This window comes from Agelaius phoeniceus, chromosome 5, assembly GCF_051311805.1.
Source record: "Agelaius phoeniceus isolate bAgePho1 chromosome 5, bAgePho1.hap1, whole genome shotgun sequence".
In the NCBI taxonomy this organism is placed as follows: Eukaryota; Metazoa; Chordata; class Aves; order Passeriformes; family Icteridae; genus Agelaius; species Agelaius phoeniceus.
In genome coordinates, this window is record NC_135269.1 from 56,713,564 (window position 1) to 56,736,509 (window position 22,946).

The 22,946-nt window shown below is 36.3% G+C and overlaps 1 protein-coding gene across 15 annotated transcripts in view; it reads right to left on the minus strand.

Moving 5' to 3' along the window:
* Nucleotides 1–22,946, minus strand: part of TAFA5 (TAFA chemokine like family member 5) — a 505,501-nt gene that overhangs the window by 339,131 nt on the left and 143,424 nt on the right. For 2 of the 15 annotated variants that reach the window (XM_077179069.1, XM_077179071.1), the window contains exon 2: nt 7,194–7,214. The exons of the other annotated variants lie outside the window; for them this stretch is intronic. In XM_077179069.1, coding sequence (XP_077035184.1) covers nt 7,194–7,214 — 21 coding nt within the window. The remainder of the gene's footprint in view (nt 1–7,193; nt 7,215–22,946) is intronic. 15 annotated transcript variants of the gene reach the window in all.

Here is a 22,946-nt window from a genome sequence, read left to right on the forward strand (position 1 = left end):
CTTAAGGAAAATATAAATAGTATTTCCAGAACTCCACAAAAATCATACATTGACTCTTACTCCCTGAAAGACTGACCCAAACTCATGACATTTTTTCTTTACAGAAGACAAAATTATTCTAAGAGAAGGGTTAATCTATCTCACAACTTTTTTTATCTCTGCTCATCTTGTCTATCACTATGTATATACAATAGCTTCAGGTTGAAAAATCAAATTTTAATGCACTCTAACATGCACATATGTGGCTTCTCCACAAGAGACTCCACTGTTCACCATTAAGTTCTGAGAAATGCCACTCATCTCCCATTGCTGACCTCTTTGCCATCCTGTATTAGGGCTATTAATTAGAGATACCATATGATTCTATGCCAGTGACACTCATATGATTAAGCAATAAAGAAAAACCTGTGGATCTCACACAAAGATGGAAGCTCACGTAGCACGAGGAGACAGTCAGGCTGTGCCCTGCTGCATCTGAAGCTACTGCTTTTATTTAGAGCTCTTTCCAGTTCCACACATCTCAAAACAGCATGAGAACTTCTGCTTGTCAGTGCTATTGCAAATTCCCTCCACGCACACACATGCATCAAATCCTCATTCAGTAACAACAGCCTGCACCTCAGCCATCCCCAAGAACTCACTGCCTTCATTGCTTCAGCAGCACTGAATTGCTATCCACCCTCTTTCATCCTGTACCTGTATCACTGCCCTCGGTGCCTCCCTTGCTCATACCTAAATCCATGTCCTGTCAGCAACCCACGCATTGCTGCTTCCACTTGCCATGAACCTTTCATAAGGATTTCAGTATTCCTTGCAGTTCCCATCTTCTATTTCATGTTTCTTAGGCTGCAAAGAGTGCTTACAGGCAACTCATATACTCAGGTTCAGCAGGAAAATAAGCTGCTGCCATAAATTAAAACTACTCAGCTATTTCCAGTGTAAAGATCTCATATTTGGAGGGAATGGTAAGACAGACCATGACACCTGGAACAAATAATCCAAAATGTCTTGGAGATTTAAACCTGACTATCTGAAGCATTGGGATAGATGTTTTGCTTGAAGATATAGATTCATCCTCACTGAAATCGATGTGGCTGACACTATACAAAACCACTTTTAAAATAAAGAGTAGCCCAGTAACTACTTCTGTCAGTCCTAGTAAAGGCCCACAGACTGTGCCCTGAGCTGAAAGCTGCCAGAAGGTAGCAGCCTGGGCAAGGAAACACATGAAAATAAACCCAAAAAGGCCCCAAAAGTGAAGAGGTGGGGATTCTCATCATGAACATCACAGTTTGCTCAGCAAAAACCTCATGACAGTGATTGTACAGCTGTACTGACTGTGGGCTAGGAGAAGCCATAAACCATCACCTGGAAACCCAAAAGGAGCCTTGAAGGGTGAGCACAGGACTAGAGAAAAGACACTAGGGTGGCTTTTTTTCAAGAACCATCTTTATAAGGACTTTAAGGCTGCTGTTAATGAGCACGTTTTTGTTCCTCACCTCTTCAAGGTCATTACAAGATTAAAATAAAACAAGAAAGGTTCTAGCACCTTCAAGGGCTTGACAATCATCAAATTTAACTTTGGAATTCCTGCAACACTGAGAGGCTGATATCACAAATATCACTTGCTTGATACTCCATAGATTCATAGTTTAGTTATATAAGCATGTCAGGGAGGAAAGGACTTTAAATAATGTAGCATTCCACACCTTCTCACATAGCTATGAATGACCATGAGAGTTGGCAGGCAACAGATAATTGGGTCTTTGGTAACTACCAAGTCCAAATGAGGACATTTATGTGTTTTAAGCCATCAGGCTGAATCTACTTTATCCAAAAATGTCTCCCCTGTATAATATAAAGCATATGAGCCAGTTTGCAAGTGACAGGATAATGCTATTGAGTCTGGTGACTCTGGGTTTCAGAACTTCAGAATACTGTAAGGATATGCAACATCTGATGGACTTGAATTCATCCTTCAGCAAGATGCAGGTGGAAGTAAGTTTTAGTGTATAAACTCTACTAGGAAAATGATGGGGAACAAAGACAGTACTTGTGATCTTGTATTACCATACTGCACACTGAAAATTCCACTGAAGATGAGGAGTCTCCTTTACCATATAAACTCCAGGGAAGGAAAAAGCAATTTTACATTCTATAGTGCAAATGATTTCCATGTTCATTTAACACTATTATTTTTTTGTCTTCCTTGAAGTGCTGAATATAGTCTTTTGATTGCAAAACTCTGTCTCCAACATTGATTCAGAATATATATAGAAAATCACTTATGAAGCCAGACAAGGTACAGTATACCTTTACACAAATCTTAAAAATAAAGCAGCTTGATATGACCATTTCATGAACACAAAAAACTACCAAAGTTCAGAGTTTTTCACAGATGGGATCTGGCTTGAACTCTACATTGATATTAAAATGAACATTAACCAACAGAAATTACTTCCCTGTAGTGAGTGGGGCTTTCCTGGCAGTCACAGACTATTGTCAAAGACCACAATCACTGCCAGGGACAGCAGCTGTACTGTGCCAGTGCTGTGCTCAATTTCATCATTTTTTAGTTCATTGTGTTGCTTGTTTTCACACTTCTAAAGGTGTCTTTCTATGCTAGTTACTTTCATAATAAAAGCCTGACTGTGATCAAAATGTTGAGGCAATTTCTTCATGAATTGCTCACAGTGGGCATAGCTTGACATCTGATGCATTTTAGAGGTTGCATCAGAACAAAGAGAATACATTTAGGGACTTAGCTTCCCATTCAACTTCCTCTACGAGATTGTAGAAGATGAGCGCAGGAAATGTGGGCAAAAAAATAGACTCAGGAAAAGAGGTACCTCTTTCACAAGAAATGCTGATTTAGTCAGGAAGATAAGTACTCTTATCCCAAAGAAAGTCACAAACTACAACTTTCAAAAGTTTAAAGTAAGAAAGCTCAAAATCTTCTTGACCTTTTTGTTTAAAATATATGAAGGCTTTTAGACATTGAGAGAAAGCAAGCATATTTTAAAAATCTGCTATTAACACCCCAGAACTCAACACATCTTCCATCATACAAAGATGCGTATCCTCATGTGGATTAGAAATGCTAAGGAAAAACAGCAGGCTGAGGTTCACAGGGATATACAGGATAGAAAGCATCACCCAGCAGGTCGTTATATGAAAGCATAGTCCAGAAATACCTGGGGAATATTTTCTAATAAAGAAAATACATATTTTAGTCCACGTTCACAAGCAATACAAAAGACAGACACCAGAATGTGTGCCAAATACTACGCAAACCCCTACGAGTTCTGTGATTTATCACATTAAAAACAACATATGCTTTCCACAGTAACAAGTAACTGACTTTACCTTACGTTTGTAACATTTTTATTACACTTTGGTCCAATAATCCATCTGTGATCCTTCTAATGCCTTGACTGCTAGAGTATTCTACCACAATGCTTTAGAAATTTGCCTCTTAAAACTAACTTATAACTTAGGAAGATTACTCAAACTCTCATTTAGGAAAAAAAAAAAAACATGAAACAAAAATAAAGGGGGAGAAGCTAGCGAGTTTTCTGGATATAATTTTCTGAATTAAAAAATAAAAATGAAAAAACAAAACCCAAACAAACAAAAAAGCCAAAACAAAACAAAAACCCAACCAAACAAAAAAACACCCCAACAAAAAAAAATCCAAAACACTAGAAAGAATGTAAAAAAAGTAAATCTTTATTTTCTTTCATTCAATATGTTCAATATGTGTATGCATATACATAATATACCTGCACACACGAATGGGTAAGAGATTAGATAAAAAACTGAGCTACATTATACTGTAAAAACAGAAATAACTTTTTTCTTAAAAGACTAACTGTAAATTTACCCCTACACTTTCTTCCTTATGTTACCCAGTTGTGTTTCCATGGTTACTCAATTTTAAAAATCACTGAGTCTTACCAGAACATGAATAATGATAATATTCCTTTATCAATACATTTTATGAAAAGATCAACCAGGCTAGATTTCGAAGATGTACAAAGTAATTTCTTCTTTTTTTAAATTATTATTTAAAGTCTGCATTAGGCACACATCTAAACAAAGCAAACAAATGGAAAAGAATGTACAGAAATATTGTAATTAAAATTGATTTTGAGCTCTAATTCCAAGTTTAAAGAATAAACTTCTCAATTTCTATTTAATGATGTGTATATTTATTAAAGATGTTTTTGTTGTTTTCTAGCACTGACATTCAAAAGGGAAAGAAAAGGGAGAGAAAAGTGGTTAATGTTCAATAAAAGTGTGGCTTTGTAGGTTACAGAAAGTAGTCCAAGCAACTACTCTTGATTGAAAGTTGTTGTTAGAGACAAGTTATTGTATTAATGCTTTTCCTAAATAGATCACAAAACCAACTCTTTATTCAAGTTCTTAGCTGAAATCAGTGTGTTGTAGCATGTACACAGAAATCTGGTTGCAAATCTGGGTTGTCATGATACAGACACACAGAGAGAATCCTCTTTTTCTGAGCCACCATTTTCAAAGTATAAGTCATTTAAAAATTCCTTCCATGTTGAAGCATAATAGGGATAAAGAAAGACAGAGGGGGTTCAGAATCATTGCTTTAAGTAGATAAAAGACATGGGGTAAGTGCATCCTCCTTTTAATTTTTTTGTTTACCCCAAAGGTATCACCTATATCAATGCATTTATTTACCCATTTTTTGAAGGCACTAGAAAATACCTTTTAAATGGTTCAGTGTAAGCCATCCACACTTTCCCTTTAAAGAGACAGGCTTATTTACAACTTCAGTGACTGCCACAATTTTTGAAATGAGTGGTTTAACAACTACAGCAGCCAGTTCCCTCAGGACCCTGGGATGCATCTCACTGGGTCCCATGGACTTACACATGTTCAAGCTGGATTCAAATGTGATCTTCCTCTACAATTGGGGGGGACTTCATCCCCCCAGTACCTGCCCTGAAGTTCAGGGTCTGGAGAGATGTGAAAAAAGAGATTACCACAGAAAACTGAAACAGACACACACATACACACACACAAAACTTACTAGAAATGCTGTTAACTCCACCCTCTGCTACAAAATAACACTACATATTACTCTGTTAAAAAAAAAAAAAATCAGACTTTTTATCTCTTCAGCTATATGGGACTTAGATACTTAATTCTGAAAAAAAGATTACCAAGAATGTACATAAAATCTCAGTCCCAAGCATCCTAAATAACCTGATAAATAAAGGTTCAGTCTGCTAATTCAATTGTAGTATACTTTCATCACCTCCTTATCACCAGGTTCAATTTTCAGTACTTACTCTTATTCTAGCCCCCAAAACTTTTAATACATTTGCATAAAAATGTAATGTACTCATACAGGCTCAAAATCCCACTGAATGAAACATGTTAGAATTTTATCAAACTGACTTTTGACTCAAGGATCAAGCTTATGTCCTTCCATGTAAACAAAAATCAATTCTTAGAGAAAGCAGAAGTATCTTACTAGATCACAAGTAAATTGATCTTTCAAGGACCAAGAAAGTTTTCTTGGTTGGTTGGGTTAGGTTTGGCTTTTTTTCCCCACTTCTGTCCATGTTTTGTCTGCATTTCAAAACAAAACCAAAACAAAACATAAAAACCCAAACCAACACAAAACCTAACAAAAAAACCTCAGAACTAAACCAACCAAAAAAAAAAACCACAAAACAAACCTCCCCCACCCCCAAAAAAAACCCCCAAGAACAAAACAAAACAACACAAACAAAAAAAAAAATCCCAACCAAAACCCATAAAATCATTACTTCTATTCAGTGATGTCAGGGCTGAACACTGTTTATGAATCAGGATGCCTAGTGACCAACCAACTGTTACATGACTGTGAGAGGCAAGAGCTCAGCAGTTTCCAAGGCAGCACTACTCTTTAGAGGGATGTATCTCCACGGCCTTTCAGGATGGCTTCCTTCAGCACTATCAGCTGGGAAAATGTAGAATGAAATCAAGATTTTGCTATAGTCTGAGAGGTTCGTATACAGCACAAGGTGGCTTAACCAAGGGCCACTCTCACCTCCAGTGGCACAGGAACTGATGCTCATGGTATGGAATGCACTGTCCCACTCTCAATGGGACAACTGCCTAGAACATGCACCAGGAACCAAGGACAGAGAGAAGGAAAGATGACAAATCACTTACCACTGCTATTGGACAAACCAGTCCCGGTTCACTGAACAGTCAGTGCCCAGGCCTTGGGGGTCTGTGATGGGAGGCTGGGATTGCCCTGGGCTGGACATGGTCAGTTCCGGATGACTCCATGCCACCCACAACAGGGCACGACTGAGCCCCTTGCCCACAAAGGCAGCACCTCTGGGAACTTGTATTTAAGAGCAAAACCACCGCAAGCGAAGTAGGACAAGGAAAACAGTATGAGAAACAGCCCTGCAGACATCAGGGTCAGTGAAGAAGGAGAGGGAAGAGGTGCTTCAGGCACCAGAGCAGGGATTCCCATGCAGCACCTGGAAAGGGATCCAGCAAAGCAAGATCAACACTCAACAGCCCAGGGAAAAGACCACAGTGGAATCGATATCCACACTTCAGCCCATGGAGGAGCCCCATGCCAGGGCAGGTGGATATCCCTTAAGGAATGTGGCCCACAGAGAACCCATGTTGGAACAGGTTTATCCTGAAAGACTGTAAGCTGTGTGGAGGATCCATGCTGGAGCAAGGGAAAAATCTGAGGATGGAACTTGGATTTTAGCATTCAGGTTCTAATTAAAGAAAAAGGTTTATATTTTTTCTTTAAAAAAACATTCTGTTGGTTGTGACTTCAAAACTTTTAGGAAAAATACACTAGACAACCAAAAAACATAAAGGAAAATGCGCAACATCCAAGTAACTTATTGGACCACCAGCTGTCCTAAACTGGCTTTTTACCAGAAAATAAATAAGTAAGGAATTGGAGGCTCTCATAAAATGAACTTGGTTCAAGGAGCTCATAGCACAGGAAAGGAAGAAAGCAAGAGCCATCAGCGAGTTCAACATAATGGAAAGAGAAAAAGAATTTTGCTTCCACGCTTATGATTGACTAGACAAATGAAAACAGATTAATACTATCTAATGGAAGATGTAATAAGGTCAGCTAAAATTCTAACAGGGTATTAAAAGGAGTAAATTCAAAGAAACCAGTAGCTTACCACAAACTTCAAGAGGTCCCTCTAGGAAAACCACATCAAATAATTCATGTTAAAAAAAAAAAAAAAAGAAAGAAAGAAAAAAAATTCAGTTTCATATAATAAATACTCTTATGGGAAAGATAAGACTAAAATCAAGAGGCTGGCCCTCAGGGCTTTTTCTCTTTCAAAGTGGGCTTGATATCTTAGAAGGTATGAGGGCCATGATGTTCTCATGACAGATTCATTTTTCCATTAACTCATTTTTTGGTTTACTTTGCTTAAAATAATTTCTATTTTAAATCACATAAAGGGAGCTAATGAAACATTTTACTCCTAAAGAATGTCTTTTAAGGGCAGTTATTTTTTACAGCATAGTTACTGAAATAGCAAGCCAGCATGACTATTAAACCAAGTAACTAAGTTTACAAATTTCTGCACAGACTTATATTTAAATATCAGCAACACCTTGACTTTCAAGATCCCATTAAAGGTCTATCCTTCAAAAAGCTCTGCAAGCATCACTCTTTCACATCTGAACATCTGTTCTGGTCCTCTTCCCAGAAGTCTTAGATACCTCCAATTACCAACGTAAAGGTTTTGATTATTCCGTTACGTCCAGAAAATGAGTTATCAATGACAAGACCACAGTACAAAACAGTGGGCAAGCAAAATGTTCAGCCTTTGCCAAATCACATTGTTTGTTCTAAAGTTAAAATGGGGGGTGGGGGCATGGGGTTGGGAAAGGGAGAGGAGCATATATGAATTAGATGGGAAGAGTACTTGGACATTTAAAATATATCTCAGTCTACTTCAATAATGAGGAGAAAATGACATATAACAAAACATGAGAAAGTACTGACTTTACCATTGTTGATGTCAGAGTAGAAGCATTTTAAAGTTTATTTGAGCCTAAGCATTGTACAGCCTGATCTAAAAGAGATGAAACAGTATCTCAGCAAGGACATTTTATACAATTGTAGTCCTTGGTGCTTATCCTCCTTGGTCTATAACTCAGTTGGAGGCTAGCAGAAATAAACTATGCTTTGTAGAGCAATAGTAAATCAAAAATCCCTCATTTTTAAAGGGTTTCTCCATATGTTATTATTCTTCTGAATTACTGAAACCACAATAAAACTCATTTTGTCATATAATTGATTTCTATATTTTTTGCATTATGTATTCAGCTCAAATACTAAGGCTTGTCTAGCCATTTTATTTTTATTTTATGTTGGTTTTTATCATACATTAGCCCTTTTTAAAAGGTGAAATTTTAAATAAACTACAATACATTCAGTTATAACTGATACTGACTAATCCTTTGATACACAGAAACTCCTTACTGACACCTAACTTGGGGTGATGGGTGTCCCTTCACACTTCAGTAGCCACTGTGATGATTCCAAACAGCTCTTGATCTGCTCTCCAAGCAAACAGATGTAGGTGTGACTGCAGACTTAAAGTTTCTGTACTCTCACAGCTATTCGCTGTGCTTATTAACAAGACATGTCAAGCTGCTCATCATGTGTTGACTGGTGAAATTTAGTTAACAGAAACTATGTGTAAGAGAGCCAAGAATAGCCCTGTTTTCAGTCATGATTAAAGATGCTGGTACTTCACCCTGAGATAATTTTATTCAAATATGAACTTCTTCCATGTAGAGAAATCCCAATATTTCATGTTACATACAACAGGTACCCATATAACCCATTTAAAAGCAAAGCATGCCTGTAACAGTCTATTTTAAACTTCTGAGCTCGTGTTCTGTTTATTGTAACAGGCATGTTTTCAACTTGAACTGTTATCAGAAGACTGCAACTCCTAACTCAAGGGAACAAGACTGCTGACAAAATAGGTTTGCAATGTAAGAATTTGCTTAGTTTACCCAAAATGAGAGCATTAGTATTTACAAAAATAAAATCTTATTATTTTCACTTCCTTCAACATCTGCTTGGGCTCCAAGAAAAATACTAAACTATGTGAAATATATCTCTAATAGTAGCAGGTTTTCTCATTTACAGGCAATTTTTTCTCTCTGAGATAAAGCAAAGTTCTAAGTAAAATATTCTAATTATTAGAATTATGCAAAGATAGCTTAAATTTATGAAAACGAAATCATTTAGCAACTTGTATATGGTTAATGAAGCATAATAAATATTAAACTAATGACATTGTAAGTCCACAGAAGATAATATGTCAAAGCAATTCACAGCCATCATTTGCTATAAAGACAAGTCTAAATTTTCACAAGCATAGTCAAATCCTTCGGCAGATATGAGGGATTTATTATTATTATTCTTGTTATAGCTAGTAGATGCTTTTCAAAAATTTTTAATTTTGTTACACAGCAACATTTAGACACCCTATGAAGAGCTAGACATATGAAGGGAAAACTGTAAGATTAATAAAATTTATTATAAAATTTGATGATAAAATTAGATCAAAAGATCTGTTTACAGAAGATGATGAACAAAATGAGAATATTTGCAGAAAGCATATTAGTCAGCTTTTAATTTTCCTTTCAGTCTTTTGGTGATGCTAAGGCATTTTCAACTGAAATTAATAATGTGTTTTATCAGGGTTTGGCTATTATTTAATACACATCAGGAACCTGTCTACCTACAAATTAAGTATTTCAGAACTCAAAAACTAGAAGCTTTCCTTCCTCCTTTCTCCCCTCGTCAAAGCCAGTAAGATCAAGTCTTGGACTATCAGCCAGAAGACACGTGATTTTCCACCACTTAGGGGAGCAGATCCCTTGTCTTTGCTATCTGCCAAAGGACACAGAAACTCTGCACCAAGTAGGAAACAAAACACCCTCCCCAAATTCAAGACACTGTGTTCCTGTCAGTGCAGAAACTGGATCTTTGTTCCTTGCGAGCAAGCAGAAGCCATGTCCTCCGAGGATCTATGCCCTTCCCAGCAGCAAGAGGACAGCGTGCAGCTCTGGCAGCATCACCGCAGCCCTGGCTGCCTCTGAAGGGCCCAGTTCCAGCCCCAGCCCAGCAGCTGAGCAGAGCAGCTTCCAGCCTGGAAGGGACAGGTCTGCAGCAGCTGAAGAGCGGGAGTGGGAGCCAGAGCCCTCGTGGCCCAGCGGAAACAGCCTCCAGGCGTGCTTGGAGTAATCAGATCAGGCAATTCCTTGTCAGTGAAATGTTAGTGTTCATGGGGCAAAATTCATGACAGTCTCACAATTTTAATAAAGTTGGCACATGCTTAAAGTCCTGATCTGGGAAATGTCACTTGTCTTCCGACTCAGGTTATGAGACCAATAATGCAGCTCATGTTATATACTAATGGTTCTCCATGTGCTCTGCCTCCAATTAGTCACATAGTAATAGAAAAATCAAGTAATCTTCTCTTTTGCCATAGATCATCACACAGCAGGAAAAATTGATATTTAAGATGTATCCTTACATCGAAGGGTTTTCAAAATGAATAAGGCTTAGAAAACAAAATGCAAAAACTTTTCAGTAAGAAGATGACTAAAGAAAAACTCAGAAATATGTCATATTTTTACACAGGTATAAACATTTAGGTATACAGATATAATATTTTATAAATTACTGTACGTATATATATTTCATAACTCTATAGCTTATAATTATATGATTGATTGATGATTATATAGTTTATCATAATTAAAATTTTTGGGGTTATATATATATATGATTTTCAATGACTGTGTATCTGTTCCAAAAAAAAAAGTACCCCTTTCCTGAAATTCTGACATCTTTTTAAAAGTTTGAATTACATGGATATTTTACTTTTTTAAGAGTTATTCAATAACTCTTCCCAAATATTATGTTGATTAGACAGGAAGAAATCTTGACAAGAATTATTGTGCCAAACCTCCCTTTGAATCACCTAGTGCCAGACCTAACATCAGTCCTTTGGTAATTACATCCTCCAATCTAGAAAGGAACCTTACCACAATATCCAGTTATTAGAATAACAGGATGCATGCCAAATTAGTTTTGTCCAGGTCCTGAAAGACACACATATAGATGCACATATACATATTTATTCCCACAGACTCTACTATGTGCACTCCCTTCTAACATACAGAATCAGTTAGGACATCTATCAGTACTACAGAGAACTTGGCTTTAGATTATACTCACTGTTTTTCAAGTCAATCAGAGAAGCAGAAATTAATGAAATTCCTTCGTGTTCACTGAAATTTGCATACAAGCTCTAGAATCCATCTGATCAGGGGGACCTTGGTCCAACAAATGTTTTCTACCACTGCATTTGAGTACCATGACTGTGCTTTATAAACACTGCACTGATGTCTGTGACTCAGGAGGAACCACTGTGTCCAAGGGACAAACATTGCAGTCAGAACCTCAACAATCCACAAAATTCAAGGTTGATTTTGACCAAAGTAATTGTGTCCTTGTATGTTTATTTGCTTCTCTTGTCTTGGGCAGGGGAATAAAATGGCTGAAACTGTTGATGTAAGTAGACCCTGGAGAAATTATTTCCTCGATAGTAAAGCTTCTTTCATGCATGGTAATCTTTGGCTTTTAGGAGCAGATTGTGAATCTACACAGACTGACAGATTTTCTACAGCACCAAAAGTCTGTTGGATGCAGCAGATCTATGATGGGATACAGCCAGGAAGTATTTTCTGTCCCAGGCTTAAAGAATACGAGGCCTAAACAAGGAAATGCTTTTACTTGTCACAATCAGGAACAACATGCAGTCATAACACAACTAGGGAGACAGCCAGAGTATGCCGTGCTCAAGCTACTTCCCTGGTATCTCCTTCACAGGAGTAGAGAATGATGACTAGCACTGACCAACTCTACTGCCATTAGAGAAATTAAAATAGGGAGCCACCCTGCATGGCTCATCTTCTCTGAATGGGAGATGTTCCAGTGGTGAACTGCTAATCCTGGGATGAACTGACTGAAACAGCTTCCCTAAATGTCTTGCATGATACACTCCAGTGTTCTTTAGCAGTACAGATATGAGCACTTCTGAGTGGAAAACAGAAAAGAGTCATCTCATGTAGGTTTGCAGTGGCAACCTCCCGAGCTAAAAAATACGAATGCCACTCTCTGGCATCAGACATACAAAGCCAGGCTGGCTCTGCCAGAAAGGAAGAAAGGAAGTCAAATAGCCAAAAACCTGTCCTGTTTCAAAATCGTATGACCCTGAAAATGACTTTTTTGGTTCCTGTGGTCACTGGACAACATCCAGAATAAAATAACTGTTTACATTAATGCAAAAACTTTTGAAAGCCTAAGACTCTTCTTTTCTCTTGATCAAAACTCTTTTTATGCTCTGCCCCTTCCATAAGCAACATTGGAATAAGTATCCATGAGGATACTTATTCTTTTAGTAATGTTGCCAACAGTTACAAGATGTTCCATTCTTGGCTCTACGGCAAATCTATTCACTTATTAATCAAAAGGAACAGTCTCCTTAGCACTCTGCTTTTCAGATCTACTGATTCATGAACCAAAAAGATAAGGAGGGGAAGAGACTTCCAAGGAAGCTGTCAGAAGCCAGAAAGTAAGGGGTCACAAAAATGTTCAATAGGTTGCACTAATACTCTGAAAGTTTTCTGTTTGATGCGTGTGGATATGGTTTCCTCCAATTGAATTCCCCTTGATCTCTGAAAAAAAAAAAAAGCTCAGAATATTACTCCTTCTGATGCAGAAATGTCAGGAGGAGTAGGAGAGGGAGGAGGAGTAAAACTGACTCATCTTCAGAGTCAGATTCAACAAACTCTAGATACATTATCCATCAAGAAGACTAATCAAAGAGATATGAACAATAGATTATGCTACATGGATGATTATACAAGGAATCAGAAGTAGGCTGGATGTAAGCATTAAGGGAGGTCATTTAGAGATACTACAGGTAATACAGCTTTCTATCTCCTATAGTCAGATCAGATGGTAGGATTACAGTACATTTTCAAGACAAGAAAGGCAAAAAAAGGAACCTATTAAAAATTATTATTTACCTTCCTAAAGACAGGAGGGAAAGAAGTTATGGCTGTAATGTATAAAGTTTACTAGTCCGAAAAAAAAACCCAAAAAAACCAAACACCACAAACCAAAAAACAGGCAAAAACCCCCAAATCCTAGCACTCATCATCTTATTGGACACAGCTGTGGCCTATTAAGAGCAGGCCTGTTCCTAATCTTTGGTGATCAGTACAGCTGCAACTCCTCAGGGGTGAGATTACCTTCTGCACTGTCTTTATTTTCTTACATTTTATCCCTCCACACTCTCCTGCTCACCAACTACTTAGAATGAGATAAAATATCAATCAAAAAAAAAAAAGTCCAAGTAAATTTTAATGCCTGTTGGCATATCACACCCCAAAAGGACTCTTTCCTGTAATAGTGCTATACAGAGAATCAGGATAATGATCCCATTTAATTAATTAAAAAAAAAAAACAAACAACTTTGAAGGTCCTAGAGATCCCTAATGACCAAACATTTGCTCAAGATCAGGGGCACAGCCTATTTGCAAACTGTGTGATGCCCAGAAGCTTCATATTGAGTCAGACTGAAGTGGTGTAACAGACACAGACACACAAAAGAACTGTGGAAACCCATGGGGCTCTCTGACCAGGGACACCTTGAAAGAATAATTTCCCTCTCTGAACCCAGGAGATGTTTGCCCATAAAGTGGCTGTAAAAGCAGCTACACCAGGAACAAGCATTAGTCCCTACATGTCTGATTCCAAATCCTTTACAGCTGCCCTTATAAAAATAGAAAAACAGCAAGAAGAAAAAAAAAAAAAGGCAAATACTGTACACATATTGAAAAAGAAACAGAAAAAGAAAAAAAAATCTCATGAATAACAAATAGATGCTTCTCATTAAAAAAAAGCAGAAAACAAATGAGTTGATCTTGTTTGTTTCAAATGTGTTTGAAATATGTGTATAGCACCTCACATACAAATACCTTTTTTTTTTCTTTTAATCTTCACATTAAGTTTGTCTCCTAAAACTAAGCATGGTTTTCACTTTATTCAAATAAAGTAGTTTAATTACTTCTGCTGGCACTAATTTATAGCCTGTAGATACTTGCTAATTAAGAATCCTAATCACTGTTTCAATCTTCTCCATCATACCTCTATCACCTGGTGTGATTCATACCTGCTGATTCCCTTAGGCACTAAAGCCATACATCAGAAAGACATTTCCTAGGATAAAAGTAAACTTTTTAAGTATTTAAGAATTAAATCAAGGAGCCTTATATACCAAAATTTTATCCTTAAATTTTTTAAACAAAACATCACAAATCCCGCACTCTACAGAAAGTCAGTGCTCTAAAAAAGTTTGCAATTCAACATCAAAAGACTTTTGACTTCTAACCCAATATGTTTTCAATTGTTTTTCATTGATTTGCTAGTTCTTCATTGAAAATGAAAGGTCAAGAATGGCAAAAATCATGACTATCAAGAACACTAACACCAAAACCCAAGAACACCAATTTTTACTCGTAAAATTTAAACAAAGGAAAAAATTAGCAATGGAAAAACAAAACGAATTTCAGAACAATTTTTTTTTTTGCTATTAACTCACTCTGTTTATTAGCTCTTCAAAATTTCCACACTCAAAGTCCTGTTCAGGGGAATGTAGGGATTTTTCAAATATTGTTATAATAAAACTTAGACCTGCAGTAGTTTAATGCATATTCATTTAAGCTTTGCATGGATACCACTGTACTCCTGGAATAGAATGTGCTGTACTTAATCCTTTGCAGTTAAGTTCCCAGTTTTTCACAAGCATAAATACTATGAAGAAAAACAAATCAGCAACAACAAAAATACAGTATAAGCAATATAGATTTTAAAATAAAAATACAGGATATCCTAAAAGTGGACAACACCACATTCTTTTGCTGAAATCCTTACAATGTTATTCCCAGGGTTGTTTGTGGGGGGATGGGTTGTGCAATATAGCATTTCCAATTCTTATATATATTTTTTTTACTTTAAATAAATTATAATATACAGTCCTTCCTATCCATAAAGAGTTTGAAACAAATGAAGGGATGGCTTAAAACAGGTGGGACTGGTTTAGTTCACCTAGATCGAATTGCTATTCATACCAAGGAAAAGAATAGAAACTTCACCAGCACAAAGTATGCTGGAATAGGCCAAAATTAACAGAAATTCCTTTTTACATTTGCCAGTCTCAATTTGAGAATTTTTGTTTTTTTAAGGCTAGATATTTTCTATAAAACCATAGCAATGAAAGCCTAAAATGAAAACCTGTAACTTTTAATAAAGACAGTAAATCTGAATTGGATAAATGGAAGTAAGGCTTAGTTTGCTTAATTACAGCTAAAAGATCTAAAGTCAATTTTCGGTTATTTTATGATTTCTTATAAGACAATACTTTTAACACCAAATATTAGAGCCTAGATGTTCATGTGTTACAACATAACACTCACTCTGAAAACACACACACACAAAAAAATAAGAGATACCCCCATTTGAATAAATGCTATTACACTTGGTAAAATTTTACTTTTCTCATTTACTAAATTTACATAATTCTACACTACCACATGTGGGTGGAGTAGGAGTTCAAAACAAATGAGTCAATATTTTTCTTCAGGAAAAATACCATTAGCAGAGCATTCATGAGCAATCATATAATCACAGGCAAGTGTCCCAGACCCATAATATATGACGACAAACACGCTTCAGAGAAATATCTCAGACAGAGAAAATCTCTCAGTATGGAAAAGCCATGATGTTATTCCAAGAACAATGAACTTAAGCTTGACAATTTTCCTGCATCCAGTTATAACACAGTCCCCGCCTCAGCTGTAAAATGAGTTTATTAGCATTGCTATTCTGAATTTTTTTACATCTTTTGCCTAGTCATACTTGAAGCTTTTCAGTGCAAAAACTTTCTCTTATGCTTTTAGCTCAGATCTACCTCAATGGGTTTCATTACATTCTGTAAAAGAACAGAAAAGATACACTAAAACCACAAATTCCCATTGTAATATATTGGAAGAGTTCATACTCCAGAACTGAACAAGTTAATTTACCAAAGCTCCTATTTACTTTTTTTACTGTTTCTTGTACGCAGGAATTTATGCAGAACACCCACAGAAAAGACTAGTGTAAATAGATTATTTTGTACTTTAAAAATTTACAGAAATCCAATCCACTATAAAATTTCTAGCTCATGTTTTGCATGATAAATTTGGAGAACATCTTTCTGTCAAAATTATTGAGAACATTTTGCAGTAAATTGCCCTGCTGTCTGTCAGAAAGCATGTATAACTGCAGCCAGAACGATCACTGAGCCGAGTTCAACGCAGGGTCAGCAGTGACTGCACTGGTTTCAGTGAAGATACTTTATTGCCACCTTTTAAGCAACAAAGTTTTTGTGCCAAACAAGAAACACTCTGAAATTGTGAAAGTCTGGATGTGAGCAGTCAAATAAGGGCTTATTTCTGCAATGGAAACAGCAGGTTGTCAAATGTCACTTCTCTTTGTCATCCTTTACTTATTCCTTATCCCTGTGAACCTCTGCAGCCCAGAAAACACCATATTGTTCCTGCTAGGAACAAGCCACCCTGCCTTTGAAACCACCTTTGCATGGCCTTGGGACTGACACCTGCCAGACTTGCTCTGACTGGGCTTGTCTTGGTCTGCCTGGAGCTTTGCTTTAACTTTCCTTGCTGGGAAAACAAATTTTCTAAGGTTCAGGTGGCTACAGCCTGATTTGTGTTTGAATAATTTTGTGGAATATTCATAAGTTTTACAGTCAGGAGTAATGAGTCATTTTCTGAAGACAGAAATATTAGGCCAGTGTAATGGTGTAACAGAGAGGAACAGAGGCAGGATATGGTAACAGAGATCTCAATAGTGAGGGCATAGAATGTAGTGAGGTGAAAACATGAGACAATAAAAAAGTGGGTCCTTTAGGACCCCCAGAACTGTAAAAAAAAAAAAAAAAAAAAAAAAAAAAAAAAAAAAAAAAAAAGTTGGTTAAAGGAATGGAGACCTGGAAACTGGGCAAAACCAGATGCTGGTGCAACAAAAAACATTAAAGAACAGTACCCTCCAGTGTGTTAAGACACTCCAATAGATTTGATTGTAATGTGAATTTGCAGACTGAAGAGTTAAGCATCAGAAAGAGATCAGATTATTATGAAACAAATTACATGTAAACTTTGTCCTATATTTTCATATTGCTTGAAGAAAAGATCTTGAAACATAGTTGCTTGATTTTCAGGGACACTTTCAGAACTCAAAGACAAACCACCCAAGACAAAACTCAGTCTATATAGAGCACTTTGATTAGAAATGCTTTGCTGTATTAATTTAGACTCATATTTTGAACCTCCTTGCTGTCTTTTTGATTAGGTTATTAAGATTTAAATAGAGCAGTAGTAAATTCTTGGGTCCATGTTAAAGTATTTTTCCCTTTGCCCAGACTAACATTTTGACTGTAAGAGGTCATCATTTATTTTTGGTACAACAGAAAAAAAAAAATTCTCAGATGAAATAATTAAAACTTATAATTAACTACCCTGCCTCCTCAGGGTCTGCTTTTGATCAGCCTTCTCTCTTATCTGGCTGAAAACCCAGAGCCTCTCTCTGGGGTGAGGGTTCACCCCTCTGTCTTACACCAATCAGAGGTTTTGGCATCACACATCCCAAAACTCACCTGCTGCCCTTAGGGGAGCAAACCCTGCCAGAGGAAAGGCACCCTGGCTCCTTCTCAAAGGGCAAGGGCTTTGAGCTATTACCATTCCAGGCTCCCACAGTAGGAAATAGTAACTAAAAATCCTGCCAAGTTAAGATACTGCCTACATAGAAATAAAAAGGAAACCCTAAGTTAGAATGACATCAGCAGCAGTAACAAACTTCTACAAGACCACACATAAGCAGTACAAAGTGTAACAAAATGGGTTTGGGAAAGCTTTTAATGAGCCGTGCTCCCATGCTCTCAGCAAAGCATTAACTTACAGTGAACACAAAAAGACTTTTCATTTAGTCTTCATGGAGTAATGTTCTGTATTTGACAGTGAGAGGGAAGGAATGGCCATGAATTCTCATATTTCTGGTGAAACTACACAGCCCTTACATCCATAAAAAAGTACTAGATATAGTCCTGTCCCTAAACACCAGGATCTAGCATGCAGAATCTACTGTGACACATTGACCACATCTGTACAGAACTACCACGTGTAACTAATTCTAATTTAGAATGCATAAATGAAAAGTGACAGAAAAACCTGTGAATGTTTAGCCTGTATATGCTAAAGATATGAGTACACATAAATAATTAAAACCTAGCCTTGCTGTTGGACACCTGTTTCTTGAAGCATATTAAAAATTAAAGGAATACTATGGATGACAGAAGGAAATTGCATGTTTGCACAGGAGCAGTATGACAGTAACAGGAAAGCAAATGAGTTTTTAATTCCAATGGGCTGCACTTAGTTTAGCCAAAAGTTGTTTTTGGTAATTTAGTGGAGTATACTAATTCTCCTCTGGGCTGCTTTTTTATAACTTTAAATATTGACCCTCTGGAGTAGCTAATTAACTACTTATCTCTCATTTAAGTAGTTATGGAAGTTTTTATCACAGTAAGTTTCTTTTCAAGCTGAGGAAAATATGTATTGCGTTTGTTTAAACAGAGCAATATTACTATTCAATATTTGTAAACTCTGGAATGTAAATATTAAGATTTCTATTAACTGAAATGACTAATCAATAGGAAAATACATAATGATGCAAACACTGTATGTGTCCCACTTACCCACAGATATGAATTCTCCAAACCTTACCAGAACTAATCCCTGGGCAACCTGTGTGTTTGTGCCATGATACATTGCATGGGAACACTGAAGGATCAGGCACCAAAGCTGACTTCAGTCTCTTCAAAAGACTGCTCGAATCACTAGTCTGAGATCTTGTGACCCTTACGCAGTTTTTTTGTTTCAAAAACCCCTCAATCCCTGGTTTCACTGGGGTTCAGTTTTAACAGGCACAAGGGGTGTCTTTAGGAATTTAGTCTCTACTTCATAGACTGAGGGGTGTGATTAGGAAACTGGTCTAATCTTGTACGTAGAGAGACACAAACCCTTCCTTCAGGGGCTACTCCAAGGTCTGCTCAGAGAAGTAGTCCAGCAGACACTCAAAAAACAAGAGAGGTCCCTGACATACAGCCTAGGCATTCTCTTTTGGTCATCTCTGCTGAGGCTTGATCAATTTACAAATGCATTTAGTCATTTTTATCAGCAAGCATACAGAAGTCCTAGTAAATCTACCTGCATAAATTAGCTGACATCTTCTCTATAGGTGCTAAAGCCTAAAGAGAGTCTTGTTCTTTCTTTTTCTGACTCATCCTCTTGTTGTTCCCAAACCCTATTCAATTTTCCAGCACTGAAAACATTATCAGATATTCAGGGTAGGATTAAATTTATAGATTAGGATGGCCAAATCCAGGTTTGTATTTTAAAGCAGTTCCACAGACATGCAGACAGGCACACATCAGCAGGCAGAATGGCAACCCCTGCCAGGGAACAAAGAGTAAAGCTAAGAGAAAGGTTTCCATAAACGAGAACCCCAAGCATTATGCCTGAAGTCTCTATTTTCTTTTGAGCTATGAATGAGAGGAGAGGTACAGGGAGTTCAGCTAAGATGTTGTTCTTCAGATCTCCCTTACATGCCCCTAACTCTGCATATCTCACCTAAAGGTTTTCATTTCCACATGAGCTAGGGAATATTTCACTTCTTCTACAGACATTAAACATCACCAGAAGATAAGGTCACCAAATACTTCATTTTCAACATAGTTTTTACCATTTCTTTTTCCCTCTTGGATCTTCTTGCTCCATTACTACACAGAAATTCCAGTAGCATGTGGGAAACTTGCAGGTTTCAGTTTTGGAGAGAGATTGCAAAAAACAAAAATTAAACAAATGCAGATCTTGTGCTAGTGGTACACCTCCTGTCTTTACCCACATGCACAGGAATGAAATTACTGCCTATCTTCAAGCTTGATAAAACACACTGGTAAATGTTCATATAGATTTCCTATCTTTAACTGCAACAGAATCTCAAGAATATTTATTATTAAACCTAAACATTCAAGTCCCTAGAAATGGCAATTCCTAGTATAAAAAAAATGTAATACCAGTCTTAAATGAAGTATTTTCCAGATGTTTTTATCCAAAGTAAAAACGTTTCAAATTTCTTAAAAAAAAATAAAAAAAATCTGCTGCCTCTTGTGTCTTTTGTGAAATGCAAAGAAGGCAAAGCAGCAGAAATACATCCTTGAGACATCCTTCTAGACTTTTTTAGATCGTTGGCAAAAGCACCAGACAAAGTTTGCAGTCAGGAAGTGTCAGTGGTATCTGATTATCACCTCCCACTGCCACATGTATTGTTACTTGTCTTTTTGCTGAGCCAAGTGGGAAATGCAAATATTTATTTTTTATCTAAAACCCAAGATATGCAATTTCTCTTTTTATTTTTATGCAAAGTGTTCTAAAAGAAAAATTTAACACAGAGAGACAATTTACCCTGATGGTCCACTAAATTTCTCTGTTTAGTATGAGCCAATGAAAGAAATTATTGTAAAGAGTTTTCTATTTTTCACAGCATTGTTACAGCCAGTCTTGTTTGCTTTACTAGATTCTATATCTTTCAAAAAATTTCAAGACATAACAAACTTCCCATTCTCAAAATGGTGACAGAATCTTATAGCTATATCAGCTTCTTCTGAAATAGGTGTTCTGCATAACAAGATTAATAATTTTTACTGATCAAATCATATCCTTGGAGGGATAATCAGAGAGGGAACCCTGAAATTCTAGCAGACAATTCTACAACTTCCTAAAACTTCTTAAAACCTCTTCCTAAAACTTTCAGTATTGTCTCTCTTTTCCATGATTACTTATGATTTCCTTGTATATGAGCTGCTCTCCACCAGGAATATTTAAAAAAATAATCATTCTATGTGCTTGTTATATATTTTATGTTAGAAAAACATAATAATAAGTTACCTAAAATTCTGACAAGCCCTCAGGAATGTATTCTGACTTTATAAATGCATGTTTGATTTTGGCAATGTAATGGTTATGCAATTAAGATAAATGAGATAATCATGTGCTTAGAACAGATCACACTGAAACTTTAATTGTAGATATCACACAACCCAATAACAAGTTTCTATTCCAAATGGAGCACACTAATAGAGGTATAAGAAGGTTCCCAAAAACTCAGTAGTAGTGCAGTCGTGATATTGCAATATTGCAGCTCTTTATTGGTTTCACACTGTGAAAGCCACTAACTTTCAATTTTGTGATGTTATTCAACACCATTTGATCAGCGTTTTTATGCCACTGTGGATAACAACAACAAAAGATATAAGAGAAGTAACAAAATAAGAATTTGTTAAAGTCAACTGCCTTGTCCCATTATAGAGATGATAGGATGAGCAAGAGGCAGTAAGATTCAGAATTGTCAGGCTATTTAAAAAAAATTCATTTTGCTCTGCTTATGCCAATGAGAGCAAAACAAAGAAAGAATTAAACAAGACAGCATGTTTTGCATTAGTTGAAAAAATACATAGTTCCATAAAGAAAAAAGTCAAGAATAAACGCTACATTTAAATTATAGTATCTAGAAATTTCTTCACTTTGAACTCCTGAGATGTGATTCTGAGGACATGTTCCATGCTGACATAAGAATAATCCAATGGTGCAACCTATATCTGTTTTCCATCTTTTGTAGTTTCTGCTATTGTTTTTTTAAAAATATAACTAATTTTTCTTTTTATTTGCTTAAGATATGCACTAAAACAAATAAGATGTAATTTTCATCTCTTTTGACTACATGTTTACAAATCTTTCAAAGATTTGCAAAAAATACAGGATAATGTTTTTTGATTGTGTTTTTCAGCAGATAAAACAAAACAAACCCACAAAAACAACAACAAAAAACCAAACAAAAACACCAAAACAAACAAAACAAAAAAAAGGCAAACCAAGACAATCCAAGATCAATAAAATGCTGACATTTTTCCTTATATAGATACTACTGATAAAACTACCTTATTTGATTCCTACAGTTGTGGTCTAGCATTATTAATGAACCAGTCTACAAACAAGAAATGTCAGAGAGCAACTCTCTTTCCATAAAGCACCTTAATACTCAACTAGCAAAAAGCGATTAGCAAGAGTCTGGTGGTTTTTTTAAAACAGTTTAATAGTGTTCACCACCGAAACCTTCTAAAGATATATTGGTACCTCACACTCTAAACTGTCTCTGAGAGTCCCCTAGACACTTATAGAAAGTAGCTCCCATAAAGACCTTAATAGCTGAAGAGTTACTTTTTTTCACAGAGAAAGAAACAGATGTGTAAAATCATATGATACATATAATCAAAAGCACATTTCAAATACCTAGGCTAAGCTAATATTAATGATGCTATGCTATTAATTACCTCAGAGTTAATGTCAGAAAATTTGTATTAAAAATATGTACCCTTACAAAAGTCAATTTATTTCCATCTAATCTACCCACACATACACTCAAACTAGCAAAATAATATTAACTTCGTGACTTTGTATTTCATGTATAATACATTACATAAATAAATTTGTAAAAGTGAAGTTTCACTGAGAAGTTTTAAAGACCAAACCAAGCAAAACAAAAACTTCCTTTCTATTGCACACAGATTATCCCCAAAAATTCAAAGGTAAGCACAAACAACCTTGTCAAACCTAAAATAGACTACAGAAATAACAGCTACAAAAAC